Source organism: Pseudopodoces humilis, chromosome 14, assembly GCF_049639895.1.
Source record: "Pseudopodoces humilis isolate 2021_Gansu_Grassland_sample_001 chromosome 14, ASM4963989v1, whole genome shotgun sequence".
NCBI lineage: Eukaryota > Metazoa > Chordata > Aves > Passeriformes > Paridae > Pseudopodoces > Pseudopodoces humilis.
The window spans coordinates 2246439-2263609 of record NC_142213.1 but is presented as its reverse complement, the minus strand read 5'-3'; the positions used below and the strand labels follow the sequence as shown (position 1 = coordinate 2263609).

Below are 17171 nucleotides of genomic sequence, written 5' to 3'. Positions count from 1 at the left end.
GGTATCTTGGGGGTGAAAAGCCAACTCCTGCCATTCCTGATGTACTTGGAAAACCAAGCACCCATGCTGCTGTGCAGGGAAGTCCCTCCTCGCTGGGAAGCAGCCAAAGAGCATCCCAGGCTGCCCCCTGCGAGCGAGCTTCCCGCACGGCTGGGAAAGGCCAAGTGTCTGGACAAAACATCTGTCCAGCTGCAGCAGCCAGCGCCGGCCAGCCGGCCCTTTACCCCATCTCCCGACTTGGCTGTGACTTCAGAGGATGCTCTGGTGGTTGCAAAAGCATTTTCACTGCATGGGGTGAGAGTGGAGCCGACCCCTCTCCCCGTGGTGCCCGCAGGGGGGATTTCGGGGGGTGCAGCACAGCGTCAGACCAGCGCTTTTGGCAGGTGCCTGCTCGAGCTGCCAGTCCTGCAGTGCTGCTGCTTTTGGGAAAGGCGAGGAGAAAGCAAAAAGCAGGGAGGGCAGGGTGAAAAATAAAAATATAGCAGCCAGCTGGTGAGCTGTGGAGTCAGCACGAGGTCTGCAGGACACGGCGCTGGCAGCGGCGCGGGAGCCCTGGAATTTCGGACAGCTGGTCCAGCAAGGTCAGCCCGGCCAAAGCACAGACCCCTGTGCCGCTCCCCACAGCGTGGCTCAAGGACAAACACCCCCAGCTGGAAACCCCACGGGGACAAGCCACCAGCCCAGGGGGTGACTCTGACACGGGCGGGTGAGGATGAGGAGGGACAGCCAGGTGCGAGTTCCCACAGAGCACAGCAGCCCTGACCTCGGTGGCAGGAGAAAGCCCGGGGCACATTTTCCCCGTGTTGTTTCTTTGTTTGCCATCTGGGAACACGATCCCGAGGGAGGCCGTGCCCCGAGACATGAAGTCATGTCATGATTATATTGCCACCTCCGTGCTGGGATTGAGATCTCATCCGAAAATGCCAGCCCGGCTCGGGGCTGGCTGCAGCGGCCGCTTTGCTGAAAGGCAACGTAGGCCTCACTAAAAACAACTTCACATGCTGCAAGCTGAACAGGTTTATCCCAGTGAAGTTGGCTTAAATTGGCCTGATTTTGCTCTGAATCTGCTGGAATTCGTGATGGCAAAAACTGCCAAAAGCACAGGCAGAACCACCAAAACCGACCCAAGCTGGAGGCCCAAAGATTGGGATGAGCAAAACCAGCTCTGCTCCTTATTTAATGGGTGAGGAGAAGCCAAATGCAGGCTGTGCCACCCCCCTGGAGCCCACACATGATGCCTGGGGTGGGGACACAGAGGTGCCATCAGCTCGGCCAACAAAGCAGCACCACCCAAAACACTGCCAGTGGCCAGAAGGGGTTTGATTTCCTTCAAAATCCATAAAAGATGCAAAGAAGGCAGAGGTGCCTGGGGCTCTTCCTACACAGAATTCTCTTAATCCTCATGCTGCAGTGCACCCAAATATCCCATAATTTGTCCTGGTGCAATGCAGGAGGGCTCAGGCATCACTCCTCACCTTCTGGGTTTGCTTTTCTGGCATCCAGGAGCTTTGGCTGCTGCTCAGCATCAGTGGGACAAGGTTTAGTGGAGAACACAAGAACTCTTTGATTTTTGCCCAAAACCCTTTTTTGAAAGCCAAAAGGAAAGTGCCCACCAACAGCTGTCAGCTCGACGCAGTGATTTGGAAACGCAGCCATGACCTTTGGAGCTGGGAACCTGCAGAAGGGGCCAAATCCCCAGCTGAGCCAACAGCACTGCTGGCAATTAGTAAATACAGTGAACTCAGCCCCTGGGGCCTGACTGTGCCCTGTCAGCCCCACAGAACCAGCCCCAGGTGTGCTCTGAAAAGTGGGAATGGGGCATGGAAAACACCGTGTGATTCCCAGAAACCGGCCTGAGCACAAGGCTGGGAGAGGCAGCGAAATCCAGCTGCTCCCGAGGAGCACGATGCCAACACCCCGCTGCACCACAGGAAACTGAACACAGAACCACAGGTTTGTTTAGGTTGGAAAAACCCTCCAAGATCATCGAGTCCAACCGTTCCCCCAGCACTGCCAAGGCCACCAGTGACCATGTCCCCAAGAGCCACACCTTTTAAATCCCCCAAGGAATGGCAACTCCATGACTGCCCTGGGCAGCTGGGCCAGAGCTTGATGACCCTTTCAGTGGAGAAATTTTCCTTAATATCCACCCTGAGCCTCCCCTGGCCCAGCCTGAGGCCGTTCCCTCTCCTCCTGTCCCTGTTCCCCCCGGCTGTCCCCTCCTGGCAGGGAGCTGTGCAGAGCCAGAAATTCCCCCTGAGCCTCCTTTTCTCCAGGCTGAGCCCCTTTCCCGCTCCTTCAGGAATTCTCCAGCCCCTTCCCAGCTCCCTCAGGAATTCTCCAGCCCCTTCCCAGCTCCCTCAGGAACTCTCCAGCCCCTTTCCCGCTCCTTCAGGAATTCTCCAGCCCCTTCCCAGCTCTGCTGCCCTGGGGACACCACTGGTGACCGGCCACCAACTGGATGTGTCTCCATGCCCTGCCACTCCCCAGGCCCAGCATCCAGACAGATTTTTACCCAAGGAACAGCAACCCATCCAAGCCATGAGCAGCCAGCTCCTCCAGGGAAATGCTGTGGGAAACGTTGCCAAAACCTTTACTGAAGTCCACACAAACAACATCCAGAGCCTTCCCTCACCCACTGAGTTTGTCACAGGACATCAGGTGACAAGGACCTGCCATTTATCAACTCCTGTGGGCTGGACCTGTTCACTTGGTTGTCCTGAACAGCTGTGCTCGAGTTATGGTAGGATTTGAGAGCTTTCCAGACACCTGGAAGTATTTCCAAAAAGTTGTATTTAAGGGAAAAAACCCAGAAAGCCTCGAGAAGAGTCACTTTCACAGGTACTTAAGTGCCGAGAGAGCTGTTGAAGGCAAAGATGAGAATAGCTGGAAGACAGGGGAAGCTTTTCCTGGTGAACACGGGACACTGAGAATGCCTGACAGCTGAGGACAAGCAGCCCTTGAGCTGGGAATGCATCACTTCACCCCTGTGGAGAGGGCTGGAGAGCCTGGGGGTGACATGAGGAGGCACAGCCAGCTAGGAACAGGTCACTGTCACCTCTGGGAATCAACCAAACCTGAGCATTTTGTGGTTTATTCAAAGCCATCGCCCCCAACAGCAGCTGCTGGAGGAACCAGCTCCTCCTGGGATGGATCCACATCCCAGTGGGATGCACAGGCAATTTATGCAGATCAGCAGGAGGAGAGATCCCACCTGGATATCCCAAACTCAGAGCCCTACACCAAAAAAATGCATCAATCTACACAGCTTCCCCTTTCAAGGGGCACAGCTGGAAAGAAAATCCATTTTCTCAGTGCACATCAGGGAGTCAAGGGTGACAAGCCAAAGGATGCCTAAGCCAGATACTCTTCCTACACCCAGCACTGACATTTTTTCTTGGAGGGGAGAACCCAAACCCGCCCCAGAGGTGCCAACCACAGCAGGGTTCTGCAGAGCTCACCTCCTGGAGATCCTCCTGCAGCAGGGAGAGCTTCAGGCACCACCACAGCTCCACAGAGCATCACTTGCTCCACTGCTCCCCACCACCAAACCAGCAGCAGAGGCACCAGCCATCCAAAATATCGGTGGCTCCTCCCTCCTGACAAGCCTGAGATGTGGGGGCCCCTCCTCAGCACCTCCACACTGTCACAGAGAGGACCTTAGTCCCCCATCCTGCTCTTGCTGCCCCGCTAAAAGAGGGAGATGTGGGGGTGCCTGCTGGCTTTTGGGGTATTGACCTCAAGCTTTGAGCCATTTGTGTCAACCAGACACAGGCAGGACAGCAGCAAACCACAGCTGTGTGCAGGGGGTGTGAAAAAGCAAGTGCAGTCCAAAAATGAAGTTGCAGAGCTGATAGGAGAACTGGGGAGATGATTTTAAATGCTCAGGCTGGTCCCACCAGAACTGGGTGTCACACGAGACTGAAAGGCTCATCTGGGGTGACTTTCAGCAGCAAGCGTGGCTGAACAAGGGTACAGCTAAATTAACCAAGTGCCCTACCCAAGCATTAAGCCGTGTTTTAAATAACCTTGACATCTGTGAGGTCTCAGCCTGCTGGAAAGCATGTGGAGACAGGGAGGGAAACTGCGCCAGGACCTTCTGGCCAGCCAGAGTCCCCACCAGGACACGGCAGAGCCCGGCCACGACATCCCCAGGCAGCTCTGCTGTGCCTCCTGCCCCTCAGCCTCTTGCAGCAGCCCCTTAATTTGCTCATTAGCAAAGCCAGGAACAAGAGGAGGAACTCAACAGTGTCCCTTCCCAGGGACACACTCTGTGTCCTTGTGGGAGATGGGGATTGGGGACAGTGGGGACGAGGACTGGCGTGCTCCCTGAAAATTGCTGGGATGTGGGGAGCCCACGGGAAGCACCCAGAGCACCCATGCTGGAACAGAATTGCTGTTCATAATGTCCCCATGAGGTGGCCTGGGGACACCGAGGGGGCAGAGGGCTGAGAAACCACCTGGGGACAGGCAGATGATGTCCCTCTCATCTCACCCAGCTGGGCTCTGCTGGGGCACTCCAGCATCACCCCTGGATCAGCACCACGGATTGCTCGCCTGACTCCCGTGTCCTCCGTGCAAATGCCACCAGACCTGTGACCACATGGGCATCACAGCCCACCCATGAAAATAAACCTCCTGCATCCACAAATGACCCAAAATTATGTCAGGACCATCCAGCTCAGGCTGGCAGACCCTGGGGGAAGCCCCCCAAAAGCAACAGCTTCCAGAGGATTCCCAGCGCCGGTGCCAACCCAGCCTCCCATGCCATCCTGGCACTCTCCAGGTGAATGCAGCTCCTGCCTGGTGGCTTTCCAAGCAGTGTCCCCCCCAGTTCAGGAGCCAGCACAGCTGAATGGGAAATCATATTTGGAAGCAGCCGAGGGAGAGCGACGGGAGAGAAAAGGAGCGCTGTCTTGGAAGGACTGGTTTACATTTCTAAAGAAAATGCCAGTGCCTCAGAGAGCTGCAGGGTTCTGGCTATGGATGGAGCAGAAAGGCTTTGAAAATGACCTCGGGGATTTGGGGTGTTGGCATTTGACACAGCCCAGCCTGGGGCCTGGTTTGGTGATACAGAGCGGTGGCTCTGGAGAGCTCCCACAAGCTGGAAATTTGGGGGTAAAAGCTTTTATTTCCCCATCCCACGAGAAAGACAAGCCTGGGAGGAATATACATTTGCTCTGCCATGTGCTTTTGAGGTGATGCCCCCAAAACAACCTGTGTAACCCCAGGGGGAGCCACAGAAAAGAGCAACTGAGGGATCTGGCAGCACCTGGCTGATGACACCCATGACACCCTTCAGGGCTGCAGGGTTTTGGAGGAGTCCTCACTGCAGGATAACCAGAGCAGCATGGGTGGGGTACCCAGCCCTGTGCTCAGCCATCAGCTGTGGGAAGAACCGGGGCTTCTCCGAGGCAAATCCCTTCATTAAGGCACCTTGTAAAACTGGGGATAAGTTGGGAAGTTTCCTACAGCGCCCATGAGCTCCTTCCAGCTTCCCAAGGATGCTCCCATGGAGGGCAGGCCAGGCGTCCCTCCCACCCCTCTGGCACCTCCGAGCACCCCTGATGGCAAGCGGGACAGGATTGGCATTTCCTCTGTCCTGGCTCCCACCTCCCTCATGCGAAGCTGCCAACACAGACACCTCTGGAACAGGCCAGGTCTTGGTTCTTCCCACCTCCTGGAAGGATTTTTATGTGTTCCTTCGCAGCTTGACAGCTCCAAAAGTTCATTGCTAAAGGCACCCCATCCATTCACCCCCAGGAACCAGACCCAAAAGAACAGCATCCATCTACGTCACCGCTCCAACTCCTTCTGGATTCCAGCGGTGGGAAGCGCTGGGAAAGGAGGGATGAGGTCTGGGCCATCTGCCTTACCTTGGGGAGGAGAGACGGGGCTGCCACTGCCAGCAGCTCCGGTGGGGTCACGCTCTTGCCAGCCAGGACCACGGCCCCGCACTCGGCACAGGCACCGATGGTCAGCTGCTTGCCATCGTCCACCAGCAGGCTGTTGGCCACGCGCAGGGTGTAGAGGAAGACGGGAAGTCTGGCCACTTGAACCGCTTTTAATCCAAGGCATCGCTTCTTCTCCTGCCGGCAGAAGAAGCAGACGAAGGTCTCCACTTTGTACTGCCGGGACCAGGCGCTGCTGGGGTGGTGGGAGTTCCTGCCCTCGTGCTGCAGCCACTGTCCCAGCAGGTCGTGGTAGCACAGGATGCAGGTGGCCACCAGCCCGGTGGAGTCGGCCGGTCTGGCCCGTGGGGCAGGCGGGTAGACGGTCAAGAAGGGGAAAAAGGGCTCCTTCTCCCCAAATCGCCCCGGAGGGTTGACGTTGAGCTGGAACTCTTTGCCGGCTCCCAGCTCGGCCCCGCAGATGTAGCAGACAGAAGTGGGACCGGGCTTGATGACAGCGGGGTGGCCGGCGAGGTCACCGGCGGAGAAGACCTGGTGGTACCTCCCCAGGAAACTCTGCACGGAGGAGATGAGCTCCTCGTTGTGACAGGCCCTGTACATGGCCCACAAGTCCTGCAGCACCCCGAAGCACTTGCGGCAGCTGCTGACCTCCCAGTGCTTGTTCAGCCCCTTGGCGCCGGGCGGGCAGGGCAGGAGGCTGAGGAAGGGGAAATGCATGGTGCTCTTCGCGTTGCCGTTGGTGATTTTGGCCGCCACCGGCCTCGCCTCCTTGCCGCACTCCTCCCCGCAGAGGTAGCAAGCCTCGGGCACCGGCGGGATGCCCGTCCCGTCCTCCTTCAGCCCCCGGCGGCCCTTGGCGGGCATGGCCCCGGCGCCCAGGGGCACCACGTACAGCCGCTGCAGCACGGGCACGTTGGCCAGCTCGAAGCTCTGCCACTGCTGCATGAGGGAGGCGAAGCAGCAGGGACACACCAGGGTGCTGCCGGTGGGGGACAGCGGCTGGGCGCCCGGCGGGGGGCTGTGCAGCCACAGGAACGGGAAGAAAGGTCCCGGAGAGGTTTTCTCCTGCTTCTGCACGTGGACGCGGTGCTGGGCGCCGGGTGCCAAGGCGCTGCCGCAGATGTAGCAGGCGGTGCCCGGTGCCCAAGCGGGCCGCCCGCTGCCTTCCTCCTCCTCCTCCTCCTCCTCGCTGGTGATGTTGATCTCGCTGTCCGAGGAGCAGCAGGGGGGTCCCCGCTCGCTCCCCGCCGCCGGGGGGGCCCGCGCTGCGCCGCCCGCCCCCTCGGGCTCCGAGAGGGGCTCGGCCTCGGAGAGCTCGGAGAGCTCGGAGCCGGCTGCCGGCCCTTCCTCCTCCTCCTCTTCTTCCTCCTCCTCCTCCTCTTCCTCCTCCTCCGGGTGGCCGGCGGCGCGGCGCGGCGGCGCGGCGGGGTCCCAGCCCGTGGCCCCCCGGCGCAGCCCGGCTCCCCCCGCCGCCGCTGCCGCCTCGCACTGATGGGGCCGCTTGAGCCAGTACATGCGCTTCTCCACCGGCGTGCGGCTGCGCTCGAAGGAGTCCCACTGCTCGCCCAGGAAACAGCGGCAGACAGCGCAGACCAGGGCGCAGCCCCCCGCCGAGACGGCGCGGGCGCCGGGCGCCGGCTCCTGGTGCTGCAGGAAGGGGAAGAAGGGCCGGTGGTCGCGGGGGGGTCGCACTTGAAGCTTGAGCTCTTTGCCGCGGCTGATGCCGCCGCCGCAGAGGAAGCAGCAGAGCGGGGGCGCCGGGGGTTGCGCTGCCCCGGGGCCGCCTCCCCCCGCCGCCGCTGCCGCCGCCGCCGCCTCGCCGGCCGCCCGCGCGGCCATCACCCCCTGCTTGCGGGGGGGCGGCGCCGCCGCTGCCCCCGGCCCCGCCGCCGCCCCCGGCCCCGCCGCGCTCATCGCCGCCCCCGGCTCATCCCGCGGCTCCGCCGGACACGCAGGCTCGGGGGGCGGGTTTGCGGAGCGCTCCCCCCCCACCCCTCCGCCCGCCTCCTCCCGCCGGGGGAAGGCAGCGAGAAAGGAAAGGGAAAAAAAAAATTATTATAAAACAACGGCAACAACAAAAAAAAAGCTCCCAACGGCAACGAAATATCCACGAACGGCAACAAAAATAAACCCGGGATAAAAGTTCGGTGCGAAAGTTTGGGTCCCGGCGGCGGCGCGGAGGAAGGGCGGCTGCCGGCCGCCTCCCGGCCCCGGCGCCCCCGGCCCGGCTCCTCCCCGGCCCCCCCGCCACGACCTGCCCGCCCGGGGGGGCCCGGAGGGAGGAACGAGCCGCTGCCACCCCCCGCCCGCCGCCAGCCCGGCGCGGAGCGCAGCGCAGGGACCCCACGGGGGAGGGACGTGGGGATTTACGAGACCACCCCCCGAGGGGGCTGATGACCGGCCCCGGGCGGGGATCCCCGCACCGGCCTCGTTCGCGCTGTCCCCTCCGCTCCCGTCACCAGAGTCCCAGCCGCCACCCCCTGACCGCACCACGGCGCTTTGTGCGGCTCCCACTCCCCAAAGGCACCGTGTCCTGCCTCACGCCGGTAGGATGGATCCCACCGAAAGCACCGGCCCTTTCCTGCCCTTTCCAGCCATTAACTCGGTGTCCCGACCACCCCCGGTAATTTATTTCCCATTTCAAAACTACTGCCGCTGTTCCAGTTCAATACCAGATTCTATTTCCCGCTCGGTCCTAAAATGCTGCATCGCTTTGCCACTCACTGGTAAATAGCTGATGTGTTCCCAGCCGGAGCTGGCGGCGTTTCAGCGGCGCATGCAATAATCCCGGTATATCCTTACCTGCCTCGCAGCCTGCGATAAGATTTAATGCTTGGAAAGCACTTTGCTGTCCTTGGACAATAGGCACCGCGGAAGCGCAAACTGTACCCAGGGCCAGCCTCAATTAAACCTGACTGATTAACCACCCGAGCGGCTCGTCAGCATGCCCACCGGCTCGGCACGGCTCTCCTGATTAAATAAATATATTAGGAGATTGAAGGGGGATTTTTTTCAAGCAGTCATTTTAAGAGGAAGCCCGCTCCCGGCAGTGCTGTGGAGTTTGAGTTCGTGGCAAGTCACTGCAATTATCCCAGGTGCTGTCCTTGCAAATCTCCCTGAGCTTGGAGGGTGCAGAATGAAACCCAAAGAGGCAAGGTCAGTGGTTGGATAGGACACAGGGACAGAGGGACAGCAGGATGAACGGCCACGTGCCAGCACACGCAGATGATGCACAGAAGCCACATTGTCCCTTGCTCCTCATCACTCCTCGGGGCACCCTGCCTGGGTCCCCCTTGGGCTGACCAACCCTCCGTGTCACCTCCCACCCGGATTGCGGGTGACAGCGTCCGGTGCTCCCCAGCAACTGGCCCTGAGATCAAGCAGATTGTGTGACATCAGCTGGAGCTCGGGCAGGGGCAGGAGGGCTCTTCAGGGACCCGGATCCAGTTTCCACGCAGATGGCTCCGGTAGTAAAGAAGCAGGGGGTGGGAGGCAACACACAAAGCGGGAATACGATACCTTGGGAGAACTGGCTCCACGGGGCTTTTTCAGGGGTTTCCAGAAGACAGCAGGGCCTCGTTATATTTTATTTATTTATAGGGCTGATGTGGTGGCTGCTCTATGCAGCGAGGGCAGCGGGAACGCCGCGCGTCGGGGTGGACATGACTCAGATGGCTCTTTAAAGAGGCACACGGGCTCTCGGTGTCACCCCTTTTCCCGGATGGAAAGGGGCCACTGGGCCGGATGGGATCCCTGACCCCGGGCGGCAGCACCGGATCTGGGAATGCTCCCCCGGGAGCTGCGGCCACCAGCTCAGCCCACCCTTCGAGCGCAGCCGACAGATGCTCTCCCGCCTGCTCCGCAGATGGGCGAGAGAACAACACTGCCGCATTCAAAGTCCGGAGCTCAGCAGGGCCAAACCCCCCTCCCCACCCTACCCTGAAACACCAACTCTCCGTCCCCCTCTCCGGAGGCACCACGAGCTCCCCCGTTCCCCTCGCACCCCACTGGGACGCGGCCTCGGAGCAGCTTCCCGGGCCTCGGCTGCGCCCGGACGGAGCAGCTCATTTATCATCCTGAGCCGCCCCGGCCCTGCGGTTGCTGTTTGCAACAGAGAGAAGCTGGGAGGGAGAGAAAATTTCTCAAGTCGGCCTCGGCAAGAACTGAAAACATATGCCCTGGCGGCAAACGCGTCCCCCGGGGCGCGCGGGGATCAAGGCGAGCCTAGCGCAGGATTTTCCACCGCGGCTCCTGCCGGCGCACGGCTCTCCTGCCAGAGCTGGCGTTCCACAGCCACCCCAGGGCTGCGGGAGGTGACAGCCAGGTCTGCTCCTCCGAGCCCGCCGCTGGGAGCGTGGGGCATGCAGGACAGGCTGGCTCCTCGCTCGCTATGGATGGCCAATATCCCACTGAACCTTTGCTGACTGCGGTGCAGAGCTGTCCCCTTCCTCAAAGACAAGCCCTGGGGACAGATGTCCCTTACAAGGGAGGGGACAGGCCCTGTCTCTCATCAGGACTCGGCACCAGTTGTGCAAGGTGCTGTACAAACAGCTGTGGTGGGCCCTGGGGGGCAGGGGGGCTCCCCTGGCTTGTATAGGGCAGGGATTCAGCATGGGGGATTCACCCTGAGCAGCCCACAGGGTGCTGGCTCCATCCCTATCCCCATCCTTGTCCCCATTCCTGTCCCCATCCTCATTTTCATCCCCATTCCAGCCTCAATTCCTCCGTCCATCCCCACTTCCAGCCCCAACCTTATCTTTATTCTCATTGCCATCCCCATTCCTGCTTCCATTCCTGTGCCTGTCCCTGTTGCTATCCTTGTCCTTATACCCCTTTCTTTTTCCATTTCTGTTCCATCTCATCCTCATCTTCATCTTTGTTCCCATCCTCATCTGCATCCTCATCCCCATTTCTATCCCTATCTCTCTCCCCATCCCTATCCTCATCCTCATCCTCGTCCTCGTTCTCGTCCTCGTCCTCGTCTTCGTTCCCATTCCCATTCCCATTCCCATTCCCATTCCCATTCCCATTCCCATTCCCATTCCCATTCCCATCTCAGTCTCCATTCCCATCCCAGTCCCTTTTGCCCTTGGGGCCTGCGGGGCAGTGCCCAGCAGCACCCATTCCCTGGCACCCCGAGGAGCAGGCACGTGCTGCGGATCCCACATCCCTGGGACCGGGAGGTTAATATGGAAATTACCAACTGCTTATTCCTTCCAGCTGTTGCTGTGAGTCACCAAGTGCCTTAAAGAGCATTTCAAACAACACAGTGCCTTCGAGACAGCGTGACTGCTGCCCCAGCCACCCCCCTCTGGATAATCCTCGGCAGGGTCTGGTGTTTGAAAAGGGAATATTTCTCCAAGGAGGCAATTCCCAATCCTGCTGGGGAGGCGGAACAGCCGCTGCCTCCACGGCGCCTGTCCGGGCTCCCACCTCGGCCCGTGGGCTCCTGGCATCCTGCCAGAGAGCAAAGCCAGGCAGGAAAGGCCGCTGGGAAGGGCAGCCCAGCCCTGTCATCATCCCTGCTCAAAATCCAGCAAGGACATGGAAATGCCACCACGTGCCAGCATGGGTGACGATCCCTGCTGTGCCACCTGGGGAAACTGAGGCACGGGCCAGCCAGTCTGAGCTCCACAGTGTCACCTGCCCGGGGTGAAGGTGGCAGAGTGGCTGCCACAGGACGCTGAAACACTGGCCTGGGGTTCAGCAACCTTGAACTCTGCACTCAACAGCTGTATTTGTCTCGGCAAGCTTTTATTTCCTTTTTTTTTTAAAAAAAGGCTGATCTCTGCACTCAGTTGGTGCTGATTTTTCAGATGGGAGAGATAGGGCTGGTTCATGGAAATAATCGGGATATATCCCTTATCTGCTGCTTCAACCTTTCTTTGAACTTCTGGACTGACTTCATTGATTTTTTCGCTGTTCCTTTCGCTGGAAAAGCCCAGGCAGTTTTTCTCCTGCTTGCAAACTGTTTTCCCCCAGTCCTTCGCGTGGCTGTGCAGGTGAGTCAGGGATGCTCCCAGCCAAGATCCCAGCTGGTGCAAGCAGGAACATCTGCCTCTGCACAGCGGGGAGCCTGGAATCAAGAAACAATGACCCAAGGAGGGCTGTGCACAGGTGCCAGGGAGCTGTGACACGGCTGGAGGGGAAGGGGACACGGCCATCCCGCGCTGGAATCACAGCTGTGAACTGAGCGAGGATGAGGGAGAAGGAGGGAAGGATGCTGCTGGGATGGTCCCCACCAAGCAGCAAGGAGGAAGGTGACTCTGGGGAGAGGAGGGGGCCACTGACTGCCACCACATCCCTGTGGGGACACTTCGAGCCTCACTGCTCAGCCGGGCGCTTCTGGAGAGTCTGCAGCAAAGAAACTGCTGCTCCTGTGACAGCCACAGGACAAAGCCATGTGGGGACACATTCAGTGCCTGGCACGGTGGCCACAATGGCTGAGTCCAACCAGGGTTCCCAGGAGCACCCTGTGAGTCCATAAATATAAGTGGATGATCCAGCACCCTCGGTCCATGCCCCAAATCCCTCTGTGGGCACCCCCAGCATTGACCTCGTGCTGCTCCTCCTGCTCACCCCCACTCAGGTCCCCCCACTCAGGCCCCAGCTCCCCCCATGTCCTGTGAGGCAGGAGGGAGCCACGTCCCTGCAGGGCACAAGGGCCCAGTTGCTGGTTGTGGGGTTTTTTCATAACTTGTTTTTTTTAAAGAGGTTTTTTTTTTCTTTTCCTTTCCAGGGCGAGCAGCTCCGCAAATGCCAAGTGCTGATGCCAAAGGGCCGTGTCAACAAAGAAGAATGAGTGTGGCTGTTAGAGGCTGCTATTAAAAAAGGGTGGAGAGGGAGAGGGGGGGTGAAAAAAAGAAGAAAAGGTTTGTCACTGCAAATAATAACAGTTTGCAAAGCAGTAAAAATCCGGGAGCAGCAGCCGAGCCCCTGCAGTGCCCCTGGGTGCCGGCAGCAAGCAGGGACTCCGCACCCCGTGTCTTTCCAGAGCACGAACCCATCCCAGCAACTTGGCATCCCCTGTGGGCAGCACAAAGTGGTTTTCAAGCTCCAAGGGTTTTCCAAGCCTGCTGTGTTCCTGCTTGGCCTCCAGGCCCTGCTGCAGGGAGCCGTGCGTGGCATCGGCTCCCTGGGACGGGACGGGACGGGTTGAGGTGCTGCCCCGTGAGTGCCAGCAGCTATTTCTAGGCAAGCCCCGGCTGCTGCCGAGTGGGATGGGAGGGAAGGAACCTCTCACATGATTCCGAAGATGCAACGGGAAGACGCGGTCTCCGGTTTCAGCTTTCTATTCCCAGCCCGTTATTCAGCAGTCAAAGATGGATCTGCCCCGCAGGGCATCCACGGGAGCTGGGGCTGGATCCGGGGCTGGAGTCAAACACCCTGAGCCCCGTGGGAGGCAGGTGGAGCTTACAGCTCCTGCCCAGCTGAAAATCCCCCTTGGCAATGCCTCTCCCTCCTGCCCGGATGTCAAACCCGAGGGGATGCTCAAGTAACGCCACTTGGGAAAAGACAGAGCAACAGAGGAAGAGATAGATGAGCCCAAATCTTGCTCCAAAATCCAGAGTGGAAGTACTTTTCAGGATAACCCACCAGTTCACTTCGTTTTGACTTTTTCAAAGAATATTCTTGCTCACTGTTTTTGAAGGGTACCATGGTCTGTCCTTAGCCATGGTTTTATTCCCACATCACTTTTCATTCCCACCTTTCCCATGCCACAACCATCCTCTGTTCTCATCTCAAAAGCAATGGAAGAAGGCAAACCTCTGGAAAAGCCTGGTTTTCGAGTATTCTCCCTCCCCCCCAAAAATAAAACAAAAAAAAAGAAAAAAAAAAGAGAAAGCTTTGGTCAAAATGGAGATGTTCCCACAGAAATTGGTGTTTCCCGATGGAAAAACATTCCATCAGCAAAACGCTGACCTGCTCCGGTTACAGCCTGGTCATGGCGATGAGGCAAAGCAGCTGGGAAAGGAATTAGAAGGGAGCTGGGGAGCTGCGCGGCCCCAGCGCATCCTCGGATCCCGCTCCTCCCGAGCCAAGCTGCCAGCACAGCACCCAGCCAGGGCACCCTGAGGTGCCAGGGTGTCCCCAGCCCTGTGGCACCCCGGGGTGGCTGTGCAGGCTGTGACCACCCACGCTCGCTGCTGCCCCAAAGCCAGCTGGAGCTGGGATGAGCCAACGGTCCCAGGTGTTCCCAAGGATGGAGCTCTGCAAACAGCCCCTCTCTGTGCTCCTTCCCGGGAATATCTCACTGGATTTAGCGAGCTGGGGGAGGAGATCAGAGCAACAAGGGCTGGGAGCTCAGCAGGTTCACCCCCAAAGCTGGAGATCAAGGGTTGCCTGCAGTGTCTTCCCTCTAAGAGTTGGTGGAAGAGCTTGTTTGGGAGGTTCTCCTGTGCCTTGGGGTGGCCAAGCAATGGATGGGGTTTGGTTTTGCTCTTTTCTGAAGGCAGGCTGGTACAGGCAGGTTGGGACGGATCAGGAATCAATGGAACAGATCAGGAATCAGTGTCCCCTTGTTTAGCCAAAGGGGGAGAAGAGAAATTCCAGTGCTGGAAATACTTTTGTTGGCAATAACGGGACAGAAATCTGTGGCCATTCAGCAGCCCGTGAAGGGTCCAGTCTCCCCCAGAAAGGTGCCAGCATCCAGGTGAAACAGGCACTCACTCCCCTGTGCCACTGTGGGCTCACCCACATGGCACTGGAACCCTGTCACACCTGGGGAAACTGAGGCATGGAATCTGCAGGAATGTGAGCCCAGACCTTCCAAATTCCCGTAACCAGCAGCTCATGGCTTCGCTGTTCCAAGCCCTGCTCCCCACGTGCTTGTTGAGAGGCACCACCAGCCCCCAGAGCCCTCCCTCATCCTGGAGATTCCATGTGGGCCAAGCATCTCCTCCTGTGCCGCCTCCTGTCCAGTCTGTCCAGCTGAGGCACGTCCCTGTGCCCTGCTAATCGCTTTCCTGACCAAACCTGGCTGTCCAACTGGGATTTTCCCCTTCCAGACTCTCTCAGTGCCCAGCAGTCCCCCCCACACCTCCCACACTGTGGGACACAGGAGCACTGGTCATGATGGGGACACTGGACCTCTTGACCTGTGGCCAGGTTGTCTCCTGGGCAAACAACATCCCCTTCCTGGGAGGAATTGTGCCTGTGTCTCTGTCTGACCTCTGCCAAACACATCCATCCCAAGGGATGAGCGGGCCGCGCTGGAGGCAGCGGGAGATGAAGCCTGATCCCACCAGGAAAATAAATGTACCTCCATCCAAGGGATTCCATGCACCCCCAACCTCACACTAGGGCACACCCCATTCCTCCCCATTCCTGCTCCTGCCTTAAATCAACACCAGCAGCATGACCCAAAAGCAAATTTATCTTAAAGACTTTAAAATGCATATAAAAAAAACACAGCTTCATCAGAGAGGTTTTTTTTTTTTCTTTTCTTTTCCTTTTTTTTTTTTTGGTGGGGGGGGAAGGTTTATGCCTCCTTGGAGACCTCTTCAATAAAACGCATTCTGGCTCTCCGAGAGTCTGACTGCAAATCAGGTTCCAGCCGTTCCCTTCCTGTGCCGACCTGCTGGAGTCGGCTGTTATTCTTGGCAGGGTGCCCCGAAGGAAGAAAAAAAATTCCCCCCCCAAGCTCCCAGCGGCTGGGAAATGCTGATGACATGACACCTTCCAGCATTCTTCAAGGTCAAGAGGGGAGGGAGGGAAATGAAAGGGGAGAGGGGTTTTTTTTTCTGTTGTTAGCATGGGTTATTGCTTCGCTCAGGCATTTCCCTTTGATGCTCGCTCCTTGTTACACAAGATGTTGCAGGCTCCCCGTGCCCCGGGTGCGAGTTCACCCCCTTCCCTGCTTCCCAACAGCAGGGATCTGCATCCTGAGGGCATTTTGGGACCAACACTGCATGGGCTCAGCTTAAACCCCAGCTGATTTTAACCTGCACATCTCAAGGAGCGTCCGCCTCGCGCTGCCCCACAGAGCTCCATCCTCCAGCACACGCCATGCCGTCCAGGAGCCTGTGGTTATTCCAAACCAAAATCTGTCTCCCTGGCACTGTTCCCCCCACAGAAATCCCCGATCCCCCTCAGCCAGCCCTGGGTGCTGCATGCAGCTGACACGCAGCATCCTCGGGGGTCCCCTGCCCGCAGGACTCCTGCTCTGACAAATGAAACTTGGCACCTCTTTCCTTGAGATCCAACAAATCTCTGCTAATCCCCCTGCTCCCGGCTGCCAAATCCTCCTCCTCCTCCACCCAGCCGAGGTGCAGAGCTCTTGGAGACAAGCTGCATGCAACCATTAAACCTTGCAGCGAGGAATCACCATCATCAGGACACAGAGGATGAGTGGCAGTGCTGATGTCCCTCGTGGCAGTGACAGGGAGGCTGCTGCACTCCTTGGAGAGGTTTTGGTTGATGTCCCAGCTCAGGGCTGATGTGCTGCTGGAGCACACAACAGCTGCTCTGTCCCTGTGGATGGATCCCTTGCTCTCCCGCTTTCCCAGACCACATTGGAAGGAAGATCCAAAATGATCCAAGCGCTGTGACCAAGGGAAGCAAAGCAGATGCCTGCAGGGGTGTTCAGGGACAAGAGAACAAGGCAGGGTCAGTCTCACTGCGTGTGCAGGCAGGTTTGGGATGGGGTGACATCCCTGGACCCCTGGGAGCCCAGGGACATTGCTCACATCCTCACAAGCCGCATCACCACACCTGCGGTTCAGGATCTCCCTCAGGGGACTGTGCTCCTCCTGCTCTGTGTTCAGCTGAGTTCTCACTGCCACATCATTCCATGAGACTGCCAAGGATCATCTTTGAGCTAACCCACCTGCACTGGGATCATTGCTTTCTTCACACACTTTTTTGGGGGCAGGGTGGTGAACGGGCCTGTTGGGTGAGCTGGATCAGTTCAGGGCTAACTGGGGCTCTCATGTCCTTGCTGCCTTCCCAAAATCCAGTCCTGGGATTACCGGGACCGCAACACCTGGGCTTGCCCTGGGGCTGGCTTGGAAAGGAGCTGTGCCGCGTCTCCGGGACACCCCAGCATCCCTGCAGGTTCCCCTGGAAGCTGGTGCGCGGCCGCATCCTGCCCCAAGGGCTGCAGGAGGAAATCCTGGAAGGCCATCTTACAATGCAGCCCTTCCTGTCCCCGAAGGACCGCCGAGCACGGAAAAGGCACCGCGGGCTCAGGCACCGGCCAGCCCCGGGGGGACGTGGGCCTGCCCCCCGGCACCTTGTCCAGCCCACCTGGGGCCACTT

At 58.8% G+C, this 17171-nt stretch overlaps 1 protein-coding gene across 2 annotated transcripts in view; it reads right to left on the bottom strand.

The window, feature by feature from the left end:
- The window catches only part of GSE1 (Gse1 coiled-coil protein), a 98421-nt gene extending 90595 nt beyond the window's left edge, over positions 1 to 7826 (bottom strand). The window contains exon 1 of one of the 2 annotated variants that reach the window (XM_014257157.2): positions 5877 to 7826. In XM_014257157.2, coding sequence (XP_014112632.2) covers positions 5877 to 7826 — 1950 coding nt within the window. The remainder of the gene's footprint in view (positions 1 to 5876) is intronic. The other variant, XM_014257159.2, reaches the window with a different exon arrangement.
- Positions 7827 to 17171: the final 9345 nt, after the last annotated feature.